At 46.7% G+C, this 21,018-nt stretch overlaps 1 protein-coding gene across 4 annotated transcripts in view; it reads right to left on the bottom strand.

The window, feature by feature from the left end:
- Positions 1 to 1,802: 1,802 nt before the first annotated feature.
- Positions 1,803 to 21,018, bottom strand: part of LOC115198160 (RAS guanyl-releasing protein 2) — a 51,919-nt gene continuing 32,703 nt past the window's right edge. For all 4 annotated transcript variants that reach the window (XM_029759904.1, XM_029759902.1, XM_029759905.1 and 1 more), the window contains exons 10-17: positions 20,682 to 20,762; positions 20,214 to 20,333; positions 19,842 to 19,957; positions 10,926 to 11,067; positions 7,058 to 7,094; positions 5,052 to 5,210; positions 3,564 to 3,668; positions 1,803 to 3,396 (exon numbers count right to left, since the gene is read on the bottom strand). In XM_029759904.1, the coding sequence (XP_029615764.1) occupies positions 3,610 to 3,668; positions 5,052 to 5,210; positions 7,058 to 7,094; positions 10,926 to 11,067; positions 19,842 to 19,957; positions 20,214 to 20,333; positions 20,682 to 20,762 (714 nt within the window). In that variant the 3' untranslated portion in view covers positions 1,803 to 3,396; positions 3,564 to 3,609. The remainder of the gene's footprint in view (positions 3,397 to 3,563; positions 3,669 to 5,051; positions 5,211 to 7,057; positions 7,095 to 10,925; positions 11,068 to 19,841; positions 19,958 to 20,213; positions 20,334 to 20,681; positions 20,763 to 21,018) is intronic.

Genomic DNA, 21,018 nt, shown 5'->3' with positions numbered 1-21,018 from the left:
GTGCACCAGTTTGAATGTGTCAAGAACTGCAACGCTGCTGGGTTTTTCATGCTCAACAGTGTCCCGTGTGTATCAAGAATGGTCCACCACCCAAAGAACATCCAGACAGCAAAAGGGGGGGCTGCAACTCAATATTAGCAAAGTGTTTCCCTAATGTTTGGTACACTCAGTGTACTTTTCTTTAATAACCATCTGTTATTCTGATGGCATTTGAGTCAGAGCTGGGTGAAATACATACAGAATTTAAATAGTATAAACATTGTAGACTGAAGAGCAACAGTGCTTGTTCTACTGAACAAGTCTTCTCAAGGATCTGAGAATCCATTTTTGATCCAAACGGAATTCCTTCACACCAAGGTCGATGATGGAGATTGTTAGCCAATGTGAGGCTATTTCCTGCAGCCTTCATTACAATGTAATTAGCTCCGGCACTATTCGATTTCTGTCACTGGGATCAATACCAGTCAGGGCCACAGCTAAATGACGGAGCAGGCCGGGCCTTCATGTAGCTGAGTGGAAAGTATCAATCATGGGCCAGACTACACTCCTATCATACTGTTACTGTGGCCACACACAGTAACAGGAATTTTAGAAGTAGGCATATGAGGGTGGGTTGAGTGTTTGGATAAAATTGTGATTTTCTTTTTATAGGGATTTTGAGAATAAAAGGCAATATGTGAGATAAGCATACACAAGCATATTGGTAGTCATAAGACACAAATATTAAGCAGCTAAGCTTTGAGGAAAAACCAATCAAACTGCTATCACAGTACTGTTATTGGTTTCTCTTCAGACAGAGAAAACCGAGGTCAAAAGTCAGACAAAATCACAACAAGAGCACTGTGATGTAATCAGTTCACTACATATCTAATTCATTTGATTAGTGTTGAGTGCAGGCGTTAACACAGGCCTCGTGTGTGTGTGTGTGCATTCTAAGGACCGTCTAACCCTCAGTTCAGACCGTCCTTGACAACTCTGCTAATGTAATTACACCACAGCTAAGAAAATAAGTGAAACATCCCCACTCAGTCAATAAAGCAACAGAGACAAAGAGACTGCAAGGTGAGAAGAACTCTCCATTCATCCCACATGAGAGAATTCAGAAATATTCAATACAATAACATCAGATGAAATAGCTGCATGAATCAATGTGCGAGATGGAAGCTGAGGAATCAAATAGCGGTTATCGACTGACAGTGCATTTCCACACACCAAATTGGGGGGTGGTGAAACATCGGAGCCCCATTCATTTTCAAAGGAGGGAAGTGAAGTGTGCGGGGGGGGACTGTTGGGCGAGGGAGCGTGAACAGGGCAGGACCAAAGTTGGGGAAAGCTGAACTTTATGAAAATGCTATCGCAACGCTATTGTCCAATCAAAGCTCAATATAGCTTCCAGACCCTACTTGATTGGATGTTGATATCTAGCACTACCTTCCCTGCTTGCTAGCACCCACATGAGGGCGAAGCTGAAGCGTTACAGGTCGCCCAATAGAAATGTAAACGTCATTTCACATTGAGTCGACACATACTACGTTTACGGTGAATGCGGTCTTGGCTAACGCAGGAACATTGCCTTTAAATTTCAATCACGCTGTAACTTCTGCAATAGGGATTGAATAGAGCCCTTAGTTTCTTTGGTAATTACAGAGCGCATGGCCGGCTGGTTAAGAACTCCAATACCGGACGCCAAGCAACTATATGACGGTAGGGAAAGTGGGTTGGATATAAACTTTACACAAGGAACGTGTGGCGGGAATGGATTCTATAAGAGTCACAAACACACACGACGCGTCACTGGGTTGCTGTGCTATTAGTCCTATCATGTTGTAAATCCTTCTTAAAGCAAATAGCAGAGTGATGCATTTAACACTGAGAAACAGCAGAGACATGTCCACAGAGTTACCAACATGACATCAGCTTAAAGCATTAGGTCGTTTACTGTAACATATTATACCCTTGTCCAGGAGAGACTGCCATGGAAGAGCTGGCAGTTTAGTTTTGGACATAAGTAAAGAAGCAGGATATACTATACAGTATTAATGAAAGGCAGAGGAAGTACTTCATTCAAAGATACACAAACAGCTAACATTGTGGGACTATCCCTCAGAGGACACAGACCCCAAACTAATACAATGAGGAGAGTCTCGCCTACAGGATTTCATGTTGCAATTAAAAAAGAAAAATACGTGCGACATTAAAAATACACTTAACAGACATTTTGGCAAATGTGGATCCCCTTGAAGCATGCTTGATAAAACAATAGACTTACATGTCTCGTATTAAAATAGATGTCAATTCTCAGGACAATATATAACATTCACCGTTTCAAACTCCATTGAAAGCTACTGAGAGAGGAAAGGCCCTGTGTCGGTGCACTGAAACATAACAGTATTACAACAGTATACCGTGCATACACACCACAGTCAAATTACCATAGGAACAGCATTGATATTCAGGTAAACAGGAGGGAAAAAAATACAACAGCATTCAAATGCCATTCAAATTCAGGATGTACGTTCCGCAGTCCATTTGAGTTGTTGTTGTGATAGAAAGCGGTTTGATACCCAACCCACGAAAGCAGCCGTAGTTCTGGAGCTGAAACGTTTCATCTCTGACATCGAACACACTGTGTGTTTCAAAGTTTCTCCCATAACATTTACAAAGAAACAAGATAGCAAAGTACTCAAGACAAAGCAAAGCTTTTCTTCCAGAGAAAGAAGTTGGAAGTCCAGTTGGCATGCATTCTTTCTTGGTAATAACAGCACGTCTTGTATTTTGGAGAGACATCGTTTAGGTTATTAATATAGGCATAATAATAATAACATATAGCTAAATGCATAGCTAAAACATACCACTTAGACTTGAAGGTAATAACATTACACTAAACACAATGTGATTTTATTTTCTATATTCAGTGTTTAAACTAGGTAAGGGATATGAAAACGTGGGCCTACATCCAGATTTTAAAATATAGATTTAACACAGAAAGACATTTCATACAAATTCACTTAAATTGAGGGAGTTGAAATCTTGAGTGCTTGAAAGGTATGCATTTGCAGTATTTTTCCACTATGTGGCGGCATCTCTCTCTCTCTCTGTGTGTGTGTGTGACATGCCTTGAATAAAGTGGACAATGTTCTCTCTTCTACACTACAGACAATCATATCTGTTCTACCTAATGGCAGTCTGAATGTTGCAGATAGAAATGGAATGAATAGAGCTGAAACGATTCCCTCTTTTACACGACAATCATATCTGTACTAGATGATACATTTATATCTGCGTTATGTAACGTTGTACCCTACTAAACAGACCCCAGTAGGCTTCTGGCTCCCAACAACTGTTGTTTCCTCCCGCCAGTGTTTGGCTGTATGAATGCCAGAGTACGCAGGACTTCTAGGAAAGTTATCAAAGAGAAGTCATTCATTAATCTGACTACCGGTACTTGAATACGTGAATTGATTGTTCATTGAAATCACATTAGGCTACTTCAGTTATTGGCTAGTGATGTTCCAAGGCTCCAAAATGAACTATTATAGTAGTAGCTACAGAATGCATTTTACCTGGAGGGGCATATCAGGCCAGGCCTGCCTATTGGTTATCATCTGGTTATAGATGGACATCAAACACACCTTCCTCCACTGCCTGGAGATCTTCCTCTACAATCACTGAGAGCAAGAGCGAGCAAGAGAGAGAGGAGAGAGAGAGAGAGAGACAGAGCGAGAGAGACAGACAGAGAGAAAGTGAGACAGACAGAGACACAGAGACAGAAGAGTTCAGTGACCATGGTTACTACTGTCTACTGTCTCTTCCACCCATGAACATCATTGCATACTCTCTCCATTAGACAAGGGCATTGTTGAACGGCATACAACTCTAAAACAATATAATTCTATAACACAGCGCTATACAGAAGGAACCGTCCATCCCAGCGGCTTAATTGTGCCTGAATGTATTATTCATGCTGCAGTAGTTTGTGTCAGGGGGCTAGGGTCAGTCTGTTATATCTGGAGTATTTCTCCTGTCTTATCCAGCGTCCTGTGTAAATTTAAGTATGCTCTCTCTAATTCTCTCTCTTTTTTCTCTTTCTTTCTCTCTCTCGGAGGACCTGAGCCCTAGGACCATGCCTAAGGACTACCTGACTCCTTGCTGTCCCCAGTCCACCTGGCCGTGCTGCAGCTCCAGTTTCAACTGTTCTGCCTGCGGCTATGGAACCCTGACCTGTTCACCGGATGTGCTACCTGTCCCAGACATGCTGTTTTCAACTCTCTAAAGACAGCAGGAGCGGTAGAGATACTCTGAATGATCAGCTATGAAAAGCCAACTGATATTTACTCCTGAGGTGCTGACCTGTTGCACCCTCGACAACCACTGTGATTATTATTATTTGACCCTGCTGGTCATCTATGAACATTTGAACATCTTGGCCATGATCTGTTATAATCTCCACCCGGCACAGCCAGAAGAGGACTGGCCACCCCTCATAGCCTGGTTTCTTCCTATGTTCTGGCCTTTCTAGGGAGTTTTTCCTAGACACCGTGCTTCTACACCTGCATTGCTTGCTGTTTGGGGTTTTAGGCTGGGTTTCTGTACAGCACTTTGTGACATCAGCTAATGTAAGAAGGGCTTTATAAATACATTTGATTGATTGATTGATGTATGATTCATCCGCTCGTCACGTTGCTGTGATTTTTGTCACATTTACATTGCAAATCACAGGCTGGTAAGAATGCTCCAAATGTCTTTGTCTACTTGTCACAACTATTTGTGGAGAAACAGAACACACACCAATGGAATCACAGAAACTTTGACTAGTGAGCATGGTAAAATGAATGAAAGGGATCCTCGAACAAAACGAACAACGACCCAATCATTCATTTGAACTACATTCTAATGGTGGACCCGTTTTCAAATGAGATTTTGGACCTGATTTACTAGACATTTGTGCCAGGCACATTCCTTGGGGACCTGTTTTTGAGTGACACCAAATCCTTAGAATCGTGGTCAGATATGGCCATAGTATTAGTGAAACCAGATTGGGGGTCTCTCACCTGTGTTTTGTAGGCTGGGTGGGGTGTTGGCCAGGGGGGGGAAGCTGTAGGAGCGAGCCTGAAGGGAGGGGGCATGCTCATGGCTGATGCTCTTGGTCCGTTTACGGCACTCCACAGCCAGACGACCTCGACACGCCTTGTGACAATTAATTCCACACGCTGTCCGAGGGAGGGAGAGACGGAGGGATAGAGTGGGAGATAGAGAGAGGAGGGGGAGTAGGAGGATAAGAGAGAGGGAGAGAAAGAGGAGGAGATAGAGGGTGAGAGATAGGTAGTGAAAGGAGGGGATAGAGAGGATGAGAGAGAGGGAGAGAAAGAGGGTGAGAGATGGGTAGAGAAAGAGGAGGGTGAGAAGGAAGATAGGGAACGAGGGAAGAATGCAGGATGAGATGAGGAGTAAGGGGTGGAGAGAGTTGGAGAAGTATGCGAGGTTGAGAAGGAGAGAGAGACGGGATGGGGAGAAGAGAGAGAGAGGGAAAGTTTGATAGAGAGGGAGGGGTGCAAATAGAATCATTGGGGCAAAGGGAAGAGTGAGTGGTGAGAGGTAGGTGCGCTTACACGCAGTGCAGATACACACACACACACACACACACACACACACACACACACACACACACACACACACACACACACACACACCGCCATGCAGACAGACCCTGACAACAGTTGACAACAAAGGACACTCTAGGAGCAGGGAGAAAAGGGGGAGCAGGGATGTCCAGGGGGTCAGTGAGAGAAATTCAGAGTAATGAAACACATACCTAGACACACACACCTATACTCATTCATTTACACACACCTATACTCATTCATTTACACACACCTATACTCATTCATTTACACACACCTATACTCATTCATTTACACACACCTATACTCATTCATTTACACACACCTATACTCATTCATTTACACACAATCACTCAAAACACCTTTTGCTCTCAGTAAAATGTCAGCGAAAGTTAGTTTTAACAAATTTCTTCTCTCCCATATATCATCCAGACTGATCGAGACTACACACACTCTCTCTGTCACACACACACACTCTCTCTGTCACACACACACACACACACACAGAACTACTGTTCTGTGCCAATTCATTTCAATTATCTCTGCCACCGTCTCCCCCACTCGGTGACTGGGGCCAACAACGGTAATGGAAATGAATGGCTGGGACTTCTCATTGAATTCCACACAAGGCCCTCAGCAGAGTAGAGCAGCCTGGTACACTCACAACCGGACTCACACCCAGCATCCTAAATGGCACCCTATTCCCTACGAAGTGCACTACTTTTGACCGGGGCCCATAGCGCACGGGACAAAAACAGTGCACTACATAGGGAATAGGGTTCCATTTGGGACACTAACCTGAGAGACAGACAGTCTACTGAGTGTAGTACAGACAGAGTTCAGGTGTATGCTAAAGGGGGGTTGGAGCTAGTGGAAGTCTGCCATGTGACTCATTCAGGGCTCCCAATGTCAACACGTGGTCAGACTACCTTACATTATCCTCATTCAGGGCTCCCAATGTCAACATGGTCAGACTACCTTACATTATCCTCATTCAGGGCTCCCAATGTCAACGTGGTCAGACTACCTTACATTATCCTCATTCAGGGCTCCCAATGTCAACGTGGTCAGACTACCTTACATTATCCTCATTCAGGGCTCCCAATGTCAACACATTTAATGATGATCCTTTGTGCTCTGTTCAAGTGTTGACATAGGGAGCCCTGTAAGCAGATAATGTCATGTACTCTGATATATTTGCCATGGTTTCCATGCCGTTGACATTAAGCTCAAAGCCACCTTTGGTTTGAGTGATGATTGTTTGCAATCGATGACGACAAAGGGAATTGGTAATTCGATGACGCCATGTTTGGAAGAATTCATGAAAAATGTATTTCATAGACATGTTGGGGCAGAATTAATAATTGTTTTTATATCATAGACATGTTGGAGCTATTTGAACTATTCAAGTTAGATAAATGTATTGATACTCTTACCTTTACACTTGTATCCCTGTTTGTAGAAGCCCCATATCTGGAGAGAGGGGGGGTAGAGAGAGAGAGAGAGAGAGAGAGAGAGAAGAAATTTGTCACTTCTTTTCATAAGAATCTTGGAACATGAAGGAGACACAGGGAGGTGGGGGAAGTGACAGATGAAGGCAGAGTAATAAGGAGGAAAGAGAAGAAAGAGAGAGAAGAAAGAGAGAAGAAAGAAGAGAGAAGATGATGAACAATGCGGAGGAGGAGCAGGTGGTTGTGGGGAGAGAGAGGGAGAGAGACAGGTAGAAACAGAGTGACAGCTGGAAAAAGAGACTTGTCGACAAAACAAAATACGCTACACAAGGTGAGCTGTTTTTGTGTCTGTAAAATTAATTATGCAGGAAATGGCGGTGGAAATGCCTTCATGCGCAAATATTGATATAATAATCATCACATCAAAGTCACGCGATGATATTGTGTGGTCAACCCACTACAATTGAGGCAAGCATGCAGTTTATTAGGCTCCAGATGAAATAAGTTATGATGAACTTTACAGGATGGTGAAAGTGGTTGCTTGAAGCTAGATGCTCCTTTCTAATTAATATCAAGAGTCTTATTTTAAATGTATTTTAATTTAACCTTTATTTAACTAGGCAAGTCAGTTAACAAATTCTTATTTACAATGACGGCCCACCCCGGACGACGCTGGGCTAATTGTGCGCCGCCCTATGGGACACCCGATCACGGCCGGTTGTGATACAGCCCGAGGTCTGTAGTGAAGCTGTAGCACTGAGATGCAGTGCCTTAGACCGCTGCCCCACTCAGGAAGGTTATTCTGGTGACACGATCATCGATTGGCTGCCGTAAAGACAACAGCTTTTTTTTGTCCATAATAACCTCATCATGTAGGCTATACCCTCACTGTATCTGGTAGCTGTAGGCTATACCCTCACTGTATCTGGTAGCTGTAGGCTATACCCTCACTGTATCTGGTAGCTGTAGGCTATACCCTCACTGTATCTGGTAGCTGTAGGCTATACCCTCACTGTATCTGGTAGCTGTAGGCTATACCCTCACTGTATCTGGTAGCTGTAGGCTATACCCTCACTGTATCTGGTAGCTGTAGGCTATACCCTCACTGTATCTGGTAGCTGTAGGCTATACCCTCACTGTATCTGGTAGCTGTAGGCTATACCCTCACTGTATCTGGTAGCTGTAGGCTATACCCTCACTGTATCTGGTAGCTGTAGGCTATACCCTCACTGTATCTGGTAGCTGTAGGCTATACCCTCACTGTATCTGGTAGCTGTAGGCTATACCCTCACTGTATCTGGTAGCTGTAGGCTATACCCTCACTGTATCTGGTAGCTGTAGGCTATGCCCTCACTGTATCTGGTAGCTGTAGGCTATACCCTCACTGTATCTGGTAGCTGTAGGCTATACCCTCACTGTATCTGGTAGCTGTAGGCTAGAGTGCACGTGCCAAGACCAGAGTGGGCACATTCGCTATATAACACAACATTTTAGAGTTGAAAATGCGATGGAAACCACTGTATTTATGGGCTGTATTTATGGGCTGTATTTATGGGCTGTATTTATGGCCTGTATATTTTTATCCGGTACATGGGAATTTAACCGCAAAAGTTCGTATATGTGCACCGCTTTTATCTGCACCAAGTTCATTTGATGGAAACACTTCTCTGGTAAAAAAATAAATCAATACATTTTTTTTTAAATCTGATTTTCGAACATTCGGATGAAAATCTGTCAACAATTGGACCGAAACCGAGCTACTGATAGGAAGTGTGAGAGAGAAAGAGAAAATGAGCATTAGAGGTAGAAAGAGAGAGGTGGAAGAGAAGGGAGGTGGTGGGAGAGTGAGATCAAGCAGGCACTAGGAGCCCACCGCGGGGGAACAATGACATGAAAGACTGGTCCAGGAGATCACAGCCACAGCAGAGATCTGAGGACAGAGAATACCCTGACCACACACACACACACACACACACACACACACACACACACACACACACACACACACAGGACGGACACACAGGACGGACACACAGGACGGACACACAGGACGGACACACACAGGACGGACACACACAGGACGGACACACGGACACACAAACACATGGATGGACACACACACACACACACGGACGGACAGACACACACAGCAGGGACCGACAAACAAACACAAACAAGCCTCGATGGCACCAAAACACTGACCAGACATGGCTTCAAAGAGTTTACCTTTTCTTTCCTAAACTAGACCAACAGGACATAAACACCTCCCACCAGTCAGACACAGACATGTCTTTATAGAGAACTAAACACCAATCCTTCCAACTGACCCCTTGTTTAACCTATATCTCCAGCCCCTGGAGCATGACAACACTCTGTCCCTCCCTGGCTACATACCAAATGGGCCCTAGTCAAATATAGGGAAGAGGCTGCCAGTTGGGATTGCACTGTCCTATCTCCCAGTGTTGAACGACACAGTCAGTACCAAGACCCATTCACAGGAAGCTTCAGTAAGTATGTGATAAGACTACAGCGGTGGCTGTCAGAGAAGAGACATTAAAACGATGTTGGATTACGAAGAGAAGTCTGAGCCACACCATAATGGTGGCGGGTGGCTTGTTTTTTCAGTGCAGAAAAATGGGAAGTTGAAATGTTTGACCCGAAGCCAACAGGAAAGCAGGCAGACAGGAAGTAGCTGGTGGCCCTGTCGCTCCGCCACACACTGTTACCGAGCTAATCTTTTCTTCCTCCCTCCGTTTCATTTTTGATTACAATTTTCCCAGAAGGGCATGGAAATTCCACTTAGCGCCCCTTGTGTGAACCATCAGTGTGTGTAGAAGGTGGGGGTGGTGGGGTGGGGTAAGTGTAAGGGTGTTTTTTTAGTTTTTTTTAGAGAAAGTGTGTGTGTGAGTCAGACGCTGTGTGTGTGTGTGTGTGTGTGTGTTTGTCGATGTGCTGCACCTCATCTGTCTCTGTCTGTGCACCTGTTCGTTGTCTCAGGAGCGGTCACCCAGTCACCTCAGTATAAAGCCATCACTGGCTCTCATTATACACTCTGCTGACTCACTGGCCGTGTGTGAGGCAACAGAGAGTTCCTCTGAAGAACTCAGACACCACTCGGTCTGTCTCCTCACACAAGAACATGAAAAACCAGGCTTGTCAAGGACCCAATTACCTGCCTGCTGTGTTACAGTAATGGGATGGTGAGGTATCTCCAAATAATTGGCATGGCCTCTAGACCAGACCAAATATTAATACAGAATAATAAATGGGGTTACTGTGCAAATGTTGTAATTTATGCATTTGTCCGGAACTTTCACAAAAATATGTCAGAATAGTCAGAGCGACAGGGCGTGTACATTTATTTTTTTCATTTAACCTTTATTTAACTAGGCAAGTCAGTTAAGAACAAATTGTTATTTTCAATGACGGCCCACCCCGGCCAAACCCTCCCCTAATGCGGACAGCGCTGGGCCAATTGTGCGCCGCCCTATGGGACTCCCAATCACGGCCGGTTGTGATACAGCCCGGGATCGAACCAGGGTCTGTAGTGACGCCTCTAGCACTGAGATACAGTGCCTTGGACCGCTGTGGCACTCGAGAGCCATCAATGGTCATCAATGACATTCTGTCCAAACGGCCCTTTCACCAACCAATTTAATCAATCCAGTTAAAAATGCATTGAAGACAGTAGGGAATAGAGACCTATACAAAATCATAGCAATTTTGACCAAGGCTCTCTTTTGCGATTCAAATCATCTATTTTAAGACATTGTGGAAATTGGTCTGTATGAGTCTGCATTGTACTTTAGAGGGAGGATGGATGGTCAAACTGACCAGTGGATAAGATACTCACAAAGCCAGCGCAGTGTTCACAGAAGGTGGGTTTGACGTAGGTGGTCTCTGTGAAGGTGTGGATGAAGCCCATCTTACAGTTGAGCAGAGAGCTGGCCTTCATGAAGTAGTCGATCATCTCTTCCCGGCTGATCTGCCCATCTCTGGAGGGAGGGAGAGGAGAGGTGGGGAGGAGGAGAGGTGGTGGAGAGGAGGAAGGGGAGGAGGAGAGGAGGGGAGGTGGAGAGGAGGAAGGGGAGAAGAGAGAGAAAGGTCATCTGCCATTGGCCTAAAGAGCCGGGAACCCAGACTTCATCAAAGAAATTGGAAATACAGACATTTCCATCCTAAAAGAAATGTGGTATAGAGAAAACGGGCCCACTGGTTGCTGTCTAGTTTACAGAGAGCTGGTAGTCCCATCAACCAAACTACCAGCAGTAAAACAGGGACCAGCCGTACCAGCCATAAAACTCAGGGGGCACGCTCATTTGGAGCAGATCTAACCAGCTCTAGTAAATCTGTCAAAACAGGAACATTTTACATCTGGCCAGAAATGAATTATCAAACGATCTCAACAGAGAGAAATGTCCTGATGTCTGCTACCTCTATCCCCCTAACAGAATCCCCATACTTTAATGAAGACAGCTTCTCCATCCTAGAAGGGGAGATCAACCATTTCCAGGTACTAGTCTGTGGCCACCTAAATGCCAAAACTGGACAAGAACCTGACACTCTTAACACACAAAGGGACAAACACCTACCTGACAGCCTTCCCCTCCCAAATATACCCTCCTAGACACGACGGCAAAACAACCACCAACAACAAAAAGATCACAACTCCTGCAGCTCTGTCGCACACTGGGTATGTACATAGTCAATGGTAGGCTTTGTGGGGACTCTTACAGTAAGTACACCTATAACTCATCTCTTAGCAGTAGTACTGTAGACTACTTTATCACTGACCTCAACCCAGTCTCTTAGAGCGTTCACAGTCAGCCCACTGACACCCCTATCAGATCACAGCAAAATCACAGTCTACTTGAACAGAGCAATACTCAATCATGAGGCATCAAAGCCAAAGGAACTGAATAATATTAAGAAATGCTAAAGATGGCAGGTAGTGTAGAAACCTACCAAAAAACTATTAGGAAACAAATTCCATCCCATTTAGACAACTTCCTGGATATAACGTTTCACTGTAATAGTGAAGGTAGTAGAAAACCTAAACAGTATATTTGACCTCTAAGCTCCCATATCAAATAAAAAAATTAAGCAGACAACTGAAGAAAATTAACAACAATGACAATGGTTTGATGAAGAATGCAAAAACCGAAGAAAGAAATTGAAGAAACAAACAACACAAAGAGTTATTTATCCAAAACGGAGATGTATGGATAAACCACTTCTCCAATCTTTTTGGCTCTATAACAACGAACCAACAACAAAAACATATACATGATCAAATACAAATCTTAGAATCAACTATTAAAGACTACCAGAACCCACTGGATTCTCCAATTACATTGAATGAACTACAGAACAAAATACAAACTCTCCAACCCAAAAAGGCCTGTGGTGTTGATGGTATCCTGAATGAAATGATCAAATATACAGACCACACATTCCAATTGACAAACAAACAAACCAAAACAACGGCGAAGACTTCTCATGCTTTGTTGATGTAAAAAAAAAAAGTTGGACTAAATTTGGCATGAGGGTCTGCTATACAAATTGATGGAAAGCAGTGTTGGGGGACAAACATTCAACATTATAAAATCCATGTACACAAAACAAAACTGGCTAAAAACACAAACTTCTTTCCTCGGGGCCGTGGGGTGAGACAGGGATGCAGCTTGAGCCCCACTCTTCAACATACACAGTGCTTTCGGAAAGTATTCAGACCCCTAGACCTTTTCCACATTCTGTTACATTACAGCCTTATTCTAAAATGTATTCAATTGTTTTCTTTCCCTCATCAATCTAGACACAATACCCCATAACGACAAAGCAGTTTTGGGGAATTGTTTGCTAATTTATAAAAAATAAAAAAACGGAAATGTCACATTTACATAAGTATTGAGACCCTTGACTCAGTACTTTGTTGAAGCACCTTTGGCAGTGATTACAGCCTCGAGTCTTGGGTATGACACTATATGCTTGGCACACCTGTATTTGGGGAGTGTCTCCCATTCTTCTTAGCAGATCATCTCAAGCTTTGTCAGGTTGAATGGGGAGCGTCGCTGGACAGCTATTTTCAGGTCTCTCCAGAGATGTTCGATCTGGTTTAAGTCCGGGCTCTGGCTGGGCCACTCAAGGACATTCAGAGACTTGTCCCGATGCACCTCCTGTGTTGTCTTGGCTGTGTGCTTAGGGTCGTTGGCCTGTTGGAAGGTGAACCTTCACCCCAGTCTGAGGTCCTGAGCACACTGGAGCAGGTTTTCATCAAGGATCTCTCTGCACTTTGCTCCATTCATCTTTGCCTCGATCCTGACAAGTCTCCCAGTCCCTGCCACAACATGATGCTGCCACCACCACAATGCTTAACCGTAGGGATGGTGCCAGGTTTCTTCCAGATGTGACGCTTTGCATTCAGGCCAAAGAATTTAATCTTGGTTTCATCAGACCAGAGAATCTTGTTTCTCATGGTCAAAGAGTCTTTAGGTGCCTTTTGGGAAAAATCCAAGCGGGTTGTCATGTGCCTTTTACTGAGGAGTGGCTTCCATCTGGTCACTCCACCATAAAGACCTGATTGGTGGAGTGCTGCAGAGATGGTTCTCCCATCTCCACAGAGGAACTCTAGAGCTCTGTCAGAGTGACCATCGGGTACTTGGTCTCCTCCCTGACTCCTCCGATTCCTCAGTTTAGTCGGGAGCGAGCTCTAGGAAGAGTCTTGGTTGTTCCAAACTTCTACCATTTAATAATGATGGAGGCCACTGTGTTCTTGGGACTTTCAATGCTGCAGAAATGTTTTGGTACCCTTCCCAGATCTATGCCTCGACACATCCTGTCTCTGAGCTCTACTGACAATTCCTTTGACCTCATGGCTTGGTTTTTGCTCTTACATGCACTGTCAACTGTGGGACCTCATATAGACAGGCGTGTGCCTTTCCAAATAATGTCCAATCAATTGAATTTTCCACATGTGGACTCCAATCAAGTTGTAGAAACATCTCAATGATGATCAATTGAAACAGGATGCACCTGAGCTCAATATCGAGTCTCATAGCAAAGGGTCTGAATACTTATGTAAATAAGGTATATCTTTTTTTTTGTTATATATATATATATATATATATTTTTTTTTTTTTTACAAACATTTGAAAACTGTTTTTGATTTGTCATTATGGGATATTGTGTGTAGATTGAGTATTTTATTTTTTTTAATCCATTTTTAATAAGGCTAAGGCTGTAACGTAACAAAATGTGGGAAAAGTCAAGGGGTCAGAATACTTTCCGAAGGCACATCAACGAATTGTTGAGGGCTCTAGAACAGTCTGCAGCAAATAAGGTCTAGTTGCCAGGACCACAAATACAAATTCCATCCAGACATCGTTGACGTAGAGCACCCAAAAAAACTATACATACATCGGCCTAAACATCAGCGCCAAGGGTAACTTCCACAAAGCTGTGAACGGTCTGAGAGACAAGGTAAGAAGGGCCTTCTACGCCATCAAAAGGAACATAAAAATCGACATACCAATTAGGATCTAGCTAAAAATACTTACAGTTATAGAACCCATTGCCCTTTATGGTTGTGAGGTCTGGGGTCCGCTCACCAACCAAGAATTCACAAAATAGAACTAAAACGAAATTGAGACTCTGCATGCAGATTTCTGCAAAAAAATATGCTCTGTGTACAACGTAAAACACCAAATAATGCATTCAGAGCAGAATTAGGCCGATACCCATTAATTATCAAAATCCTTTTAAAGAGCCGTTAAATTCTACAAACACAAACAGACCCCACAGAGCCCCAGGACAGCAACACAATTAGACCCAACCAAATCATGAGAAAACAAAAAGATAATTACTTGACACAATGGAAAGAATTAACAAAAAAACAGAGCTAACTGGAATGCTATTTGTCCCTAAACAGAGAGTACACAGTGGCAGAATACCTGACCACTGTGACTGACCCAAACTTAAGGAAAGCTTTGACTATGTACAGACTCAGTGAGCATAGCCTTGCTATTAAGAAAGGCCGCCGTAGGCAGACCTGGCTCTCAAGAGAAGACAGGCTATGTGCACACTCCCCACAAAATGAGGTGGAAACTGAGCTGCACTTCCTAACCTCCTGCCAAATGTATGATAATATTAGAGACACATATTTCCCTCAGATTACAGAGATCTACAAAGAATTCTAAAACAAATCAAATGTTGATCAACTCTTCCCTGTAGCTCAGTTGGTAGAGCATGGTGTTTGCAACACCAGGGTTGTGGGTTTGATTCCCACGGGGGGCCAGCACAGAAAAAAATGTATGATATGTATGAAATTGTATGAAATGTATGCATTCACTACTGTAAGTCGCTCTGGATAAGAGCGTCTGCTAAATGACTAAAATGTAAATGTAACTCTCATATCTACTGGGTGAAATACCACAGTGTGCCATCACAGCAGCAAGATTTATGACCTATTGTCACAAGAAAAGGGCAACCAGTGAAGAACAAACACCATTGTAAATACAACCCATATTTATGTATTTTCTCTTTAGTACTTTAACTATTTGCACATCGATACAACACTGTATATAGACATATGACATTTGAAATGTCTCTATTCCTTTGAAACTTTTGTGAGTGTAATGTTTACTGTTAATTTTTACTGTTTATTTCACTTTTGTTTATTATATATTTCACTTGCTTTGGCAATAAAGCCCCTTGAATTGAATTGAGAGGAGGGAGGGGGGAAAGGAGGGAGGGGAGGAGAGGGAGAGGCAGAAAGAAAATGAGAGTGAGCGATGGAGAGAGGGAGAGAGGGAGGGTGAGAGGGAGCGAGAGGGAGGGTGAGAGAGAGCGAGGGAGAGCGAGAGAGGGAGAGAGAGGAGAGGAGAGGAGAGGGAGGGAGAGGGAGGGAGAGCGGGAGGGAGAGGGAGGGAGGGAGAGAAAGCGAGAGAGCGAAAGGGAGAGGGAGAGCGGGAGGGAGGGAGAGGGAGGGAGAGCGGGAGGGAGAGGGAGGGAGGGAGAGCGGGAGGGGAGGGAGGGGAGGGAGAGGGAGTGAGAGCAAGACGAGAGGAAGAGACAGCGAGAGCGAGAGGGATAGAGAGCGGGAGGGAGAGAGAGAAAGACGAGAGGAAGAGCGAGCGAGCGAGAGGGAGAGCGAGCGAGCGAGAGGGAGAGAGAGAGAGCGAGCGAGCGAGGGAGAGCGAGCGAGCGAGAGGGAGAGCGAGCGAGAGGGAGGGAGAACGAGCGAGAGGGAGAGCGGGAGGGAGAGGATAGAGAGGGAGAGGGATAGAGAGCGGGAGAGCGAGGGAGAGGGATCGAGAGCGAGGGAGCGAGAGGGAGGGAGAGAGCAAGCGAGAGGGGGAGAGAGGTATGGAGAGCGAGAGTGAGGGAGAGAGCGAGAGCGAGGGGGAGCGAGAAGGGAGAGGGAGGGAGGGAGAGAAAGCGAGAGAGCGAAAGGGAGAGGGAGAGCGGGGAGGGAGAGGGAGGGAGAGCGGGGAGGGAGAGGGAGGGAGAGCGGGAGGTAGAGGGAGGGAGAGCGGGAGGGAGAGCGAGAGCGAGGGAATGAGGGAGAGCGAGAGGGAGTTAGAGAGGGAGTGAGAGCAAGACGAGAGGAAGAGAGAGCGAGAGGAAGAGACACCGAGAGCGAGAGGGATGAGAGGGATGGAGAGCGGGAGGGAGAGGGATAGAGAGGGGGAGAGCGAGAGGGAGTGAGAGAAAGACGAGAGGAAGAGAGAGCGAGAGGGAGAGAGAGCGAGGGAGAGGGAGAGAGACAGACAGTGGGAAGGAGAGGGATAGAGAGGGAGAGGGATAGAGAGGGATAGAGAGGGAGAGGGATAGAGAGGGAGAGGGATAGAGGGAGAGGGAGCGAGAGAGAGGGAGCGAGAGGGAGAGGGAGCGAAAGCAAGCGAGAGAGAGGGGAGGAGAGAGCGAGAGAGCGGAAGGGAGAGAGGGAGAGCGGGAGGGAGCAGGAGGGAGAGCGGGAGGGAGGGAGAGGGAGTGAGAGAGGGAGTGAGAGCAAGACGAGAGGAAGAGCGAGCGAGCGAGAGGAAGAGCGAGCGAGCGAGAGGAAGAGCGAGCGAGCGAGAGGGAGAGCGAGCGAGCGAGAGGGAGAGCGAGAGGGAGAGCGAGCGAGAGGGAGAGCGAGCGAGAGGGAGAGCGAGCGAGAGGGAGAGCGAGCGAGAGGGAGAACGAGCGAGAGGGAGAGCGAGCGAGAGGGAGAGCGGGAGGGAGGGAGAGGATAGAGAGGGAGAGGGATAGAGAGCGGGAGAGCGAGGGAGAGGGATCGAGAGCGAGGGAGCGAGAGCGAGGGAGAGAGCAAGCGAGAGGGGGAGAGAGGTATGGAGAGCAAGAGTGAGGGAGAGAGCGAGAGCGAGGGGGAGCGAGAAGAAGCGAGAGGGAGAGGGAGGGAGAGCGAGAGAGAGCGAGAGGGAGAGAGAGCGAGAGGGAGAGAGAGCGAGAGGGAGAGGGAGGGGAGAGCGAGAGAGAGCGAGAGGGAGAGAGAGCGAGAGGGAGAGAGAGCGAGAGGGAGAGAGAGCGAGAGGGAGAGAGAGCGAGAGCGAGAGGGAGAGGGAGCGAGAGGGAGAGAGCGAGAGGGAAGGCGAGAGATGAGAGGGAGAGGGAGCGAGAGGGAGAGGGAGCGAGAGGGAGAGGGAGAGAGAGCGAGAGGGAGAGAGAGCGAGAGGGAGAGGGAGCGATAGGGAGAGGGAGCGACAGGGAGCGACAGGGAGAGGGAGCGACAGGGAGCGACAGGGAGAGGGAGCGACAGGGAGAGGGAGCGACAGGGAGAGGGAGCGACAGGGAGCGATAGGGAGAGGGAGCGACAGGGAGAGGGAGCGACAGGGAGCGACAGGGAGAGAGAGCGACAGGGAAAGAGAGCGAGAGAGCGAGAGAGAGGGAAAGAGAGCGAGCGAGAGAGAGCGAGAGAGAGCGAGTAGGAGAGAGAAGGACAGAGCGAGAGATGGAGAGATGGAGAGGGAGAAATAGAGAGGGAGAAATGGAGAGGGAGAGAGGGAGAGGGAGAGCGAGAAGGGAGAGGGAGAGCGAGGGATAGAGAGAGGGAAGGCGAGGGAGAGCGAGAGATGAGAGCGAGAGCGAGAGCGAGAGGGAGAGGGAGAGGGAGAGCGAGAGGGAGAGCGAGAGGGAGAGAGAGCGAGAGGGAGAGAGAGCGAGAGGGAGAGAGAGCGAGAGGGAGAGAGAGCGAGAGGGAGAGAGAGCGAGAGGGAGAGGGAGGGAGAGGGAGCGAGAGGGAGAGAGCGAGAGGGAAGGCGAGGGAGAGCGAGAGATGAGAGGGAAAGCGAGAGAGCGAGAGAGCGAGAGGGAAAGCGAGAGAGCGAGAGAGAGGGAAAGCGAGAGAGCGAGAGAGAGGGAAAGCGAGAGAGCGAGAGAGAGCGAGAGAGAGGGAAAGCGAGAGAGCGAGAGAGAGGGAAAGCGAGAGAGCGAGAGAGGGAGCAAGAGCGCGAGAGGGAGCAAGAGCGCGCGACAGAGAGAGAGCGCGACAGGGAGAGCGCGACAGGGAGAGAGCGCGACAGGGAGAGAGCGCGACAGGGAGAGAGCGCGACAGGGAGAGAGCGCGACAGGGAGAGGGAGCGACAGGGAGAGGGAGCGACAGGGAGAGGGAGCGACAGGGAGAGAGCGCGACAGGGAGAGGGAGCGACAGGGAGAGGGAGCGACAGGGAGAGGGAGCGACAGGGAGAGGGAGCGACAGGGAGAGAGCGCGACAGGGAGAGAGCGCGACAGGGAGAGGGAGCGACAGGGAGAGGGAGCGACAGGGAGAGAGCGTGACAGGGAGAGAGCGCGACAGGGAGAGGGAGCGACAGGGAGAGGGAGCGACAGGGAGAGGGAGCGAGACGGAGAGGGAGCGAGACGGAGAGGGAGCGACAGGGAGAGGGAGCGACAGGGAGAGGGAGCGACAGGGAGCGACAGGGAGAGGGAGCGACAGGGAGCGACAGGGAGAGAGAGCGACAGGGAAAGAGAGCGAGAGAGCGAGAGAGAGGGAAAGAGAGCGAGCGAGCGAGAGAGAGCGAGAGAGAGCGAGTAGGAGAGAGAAGGACAGAGCGAGAGATGGAGAGATGGAGAGGGAGAAATAGAGAGGGAGAAATGGAGAGGGAGAGCGAGAGGGAGAGCGAGGGATAGAGAGCGGGAGGGAGGGAGAGGGATAGAGAGGGAGAGGGATAGAGAGGGAGGGAGAGCGAGGGAGAGCGTGACTGTTGCTACGTAGCCTACGGTTACAATATCAGTTATACGTGACTGTTGCTACGTAGCCTACGGTTACAATATCAGTTATACGTGACTGTTGCTACGTAGCCTACGGTTACAATATCAGTTATACGTGACTGTTGCTACGTAGCCTACGGTTACAATATCAGTTATACGTGACTGTTGCTACGTAGCCTACGGTTACAATATGAGTTATACGTGACTGTTGCTACGTAGCCTACGGTTACAATATCAGTTATACGTGACTATTGCCATGTAGCCTACGGTTACAATATCAGTTATACGTGACTGTTGCCATGTAGCCTACGGTTACAATATCAGTTATACGTGACTGTTGCCATGTAGCCTGCGGTTACAATATCAGTTATACGTGACTGTTGCTACGTAGCCTACGGTTACAATATCAGTTATACGTGACTGTTGCCATGTAGCCTACGGTTACAATATCAGTTATATGTGACTGTTGCTACGTAGCCTACGGTTACAATATCAGTTATACGTGACTGTTGCTACGTAGCCTACGGTTAACAGTTGCTGAGATGCTGGTTTTGTCTCTCACTGGTTTTTGTCCAGTTCTCCAAACTTGCTGAGGTAGGGGAAGTTGTTCCTGATGATCTCAAACTCCTCCCTGGAGATGTGACCGTCCCCATCCATGTCAAAGTTCTTGAAGACAGACTGTAACCGAGGAAACACATCACTACAGCATATCAAAACAGAGTACTACGGTTGTCATGACTGGGACTCGTTGTGATTAATAACAGGGTAGCTGTGAGGTTAACTACTATGTTCCAAGCCAATTACATGGCCTCAACAAGTTGTAATTAGCCATCAATTGGATGTGAGTTAAACCAGACTAAATGCTGCGCTCAACATTGAGAACAGCATTCAATCTGGTTCAACCAGGCTAGATGTGAGTCTTAGCATAACGCACGTCCACCATCTTCTCTATGTGTTTGTTGATGACCGCAGGGTCGGCTTTGGGCTTCACCGACGCAGCCCACTCGTCAATCATCGATGGCTTGGGGGCAGGAGCAGGGGCGGAGCCGGAGTTCTGCCAAACCAATGAAAAGACGGGAACATAAATCAATGACTCATAAAGCGGAAATTGTTGTCATTTCAGCAAAGATAGTTCTTAGAAGAGAGAGTTCTCCAGAGACTTCCTAGAAGCAATAAAAGGGAAAAGTTCAGAACAACAGTGTTCAAGTCACATGATTAACACAAGGTTTCCTATAAGCTGTACAATAAGAAATAATGTGTTTCCTATAAGCTTTAACAAGAATACGTTGACTTCCTATATAAGTTATAAAAACACATAGAAGAAGTTCAATAAGACATAAGCTGGAAGAACACATTGGCCCCTATTGGCCCCCATTGGCCCCTATTGGCCCCTAGCTCTCACCGCTGGTTTAGCACTCCGTGGCTCTTTCTGTAGAGACAGCTGGTAGATCTCCTCTTCTGTGTGGTACTGGTCCAGAGACACCTGCAAAACATGGCAACTTGATTAATATAGCTACTGCATGTGGATACCATGACAACAGAGAAGGAGAAGAAGAAGAATGTATTGTTGTTTCCAGAGGATCACAGCTCTCTCTCATATCGAATAGATAATCATGGAATCAATAAAATAAAATAAAATAAATAAAAATCATGAATAAACCTAAAGAAGTGTATTGATTGGACGAGGAGGCTTAAAGCCTGTTTGGTGAGTTAACATTGGCTCTCCACAGTAAACTGTA

This window comes from Salmo trutta, chromosome 8, assembly GCF_901001165.1.
Source record: "Salmo trutta chromosome 8, fSalTru1.1, whole genome shotgun sequence".
NCBI lineage: Eukaryota > Metazoa > Chordata > Actinopteri > Salmoniformes > Salmonidae > Salmo > Salmo trutta.
The sequence above is the reverse complement of the archived record's forward strand: the minus strand, read 5'-3'. Positions and strand labels throughout refer to the sequence as shown.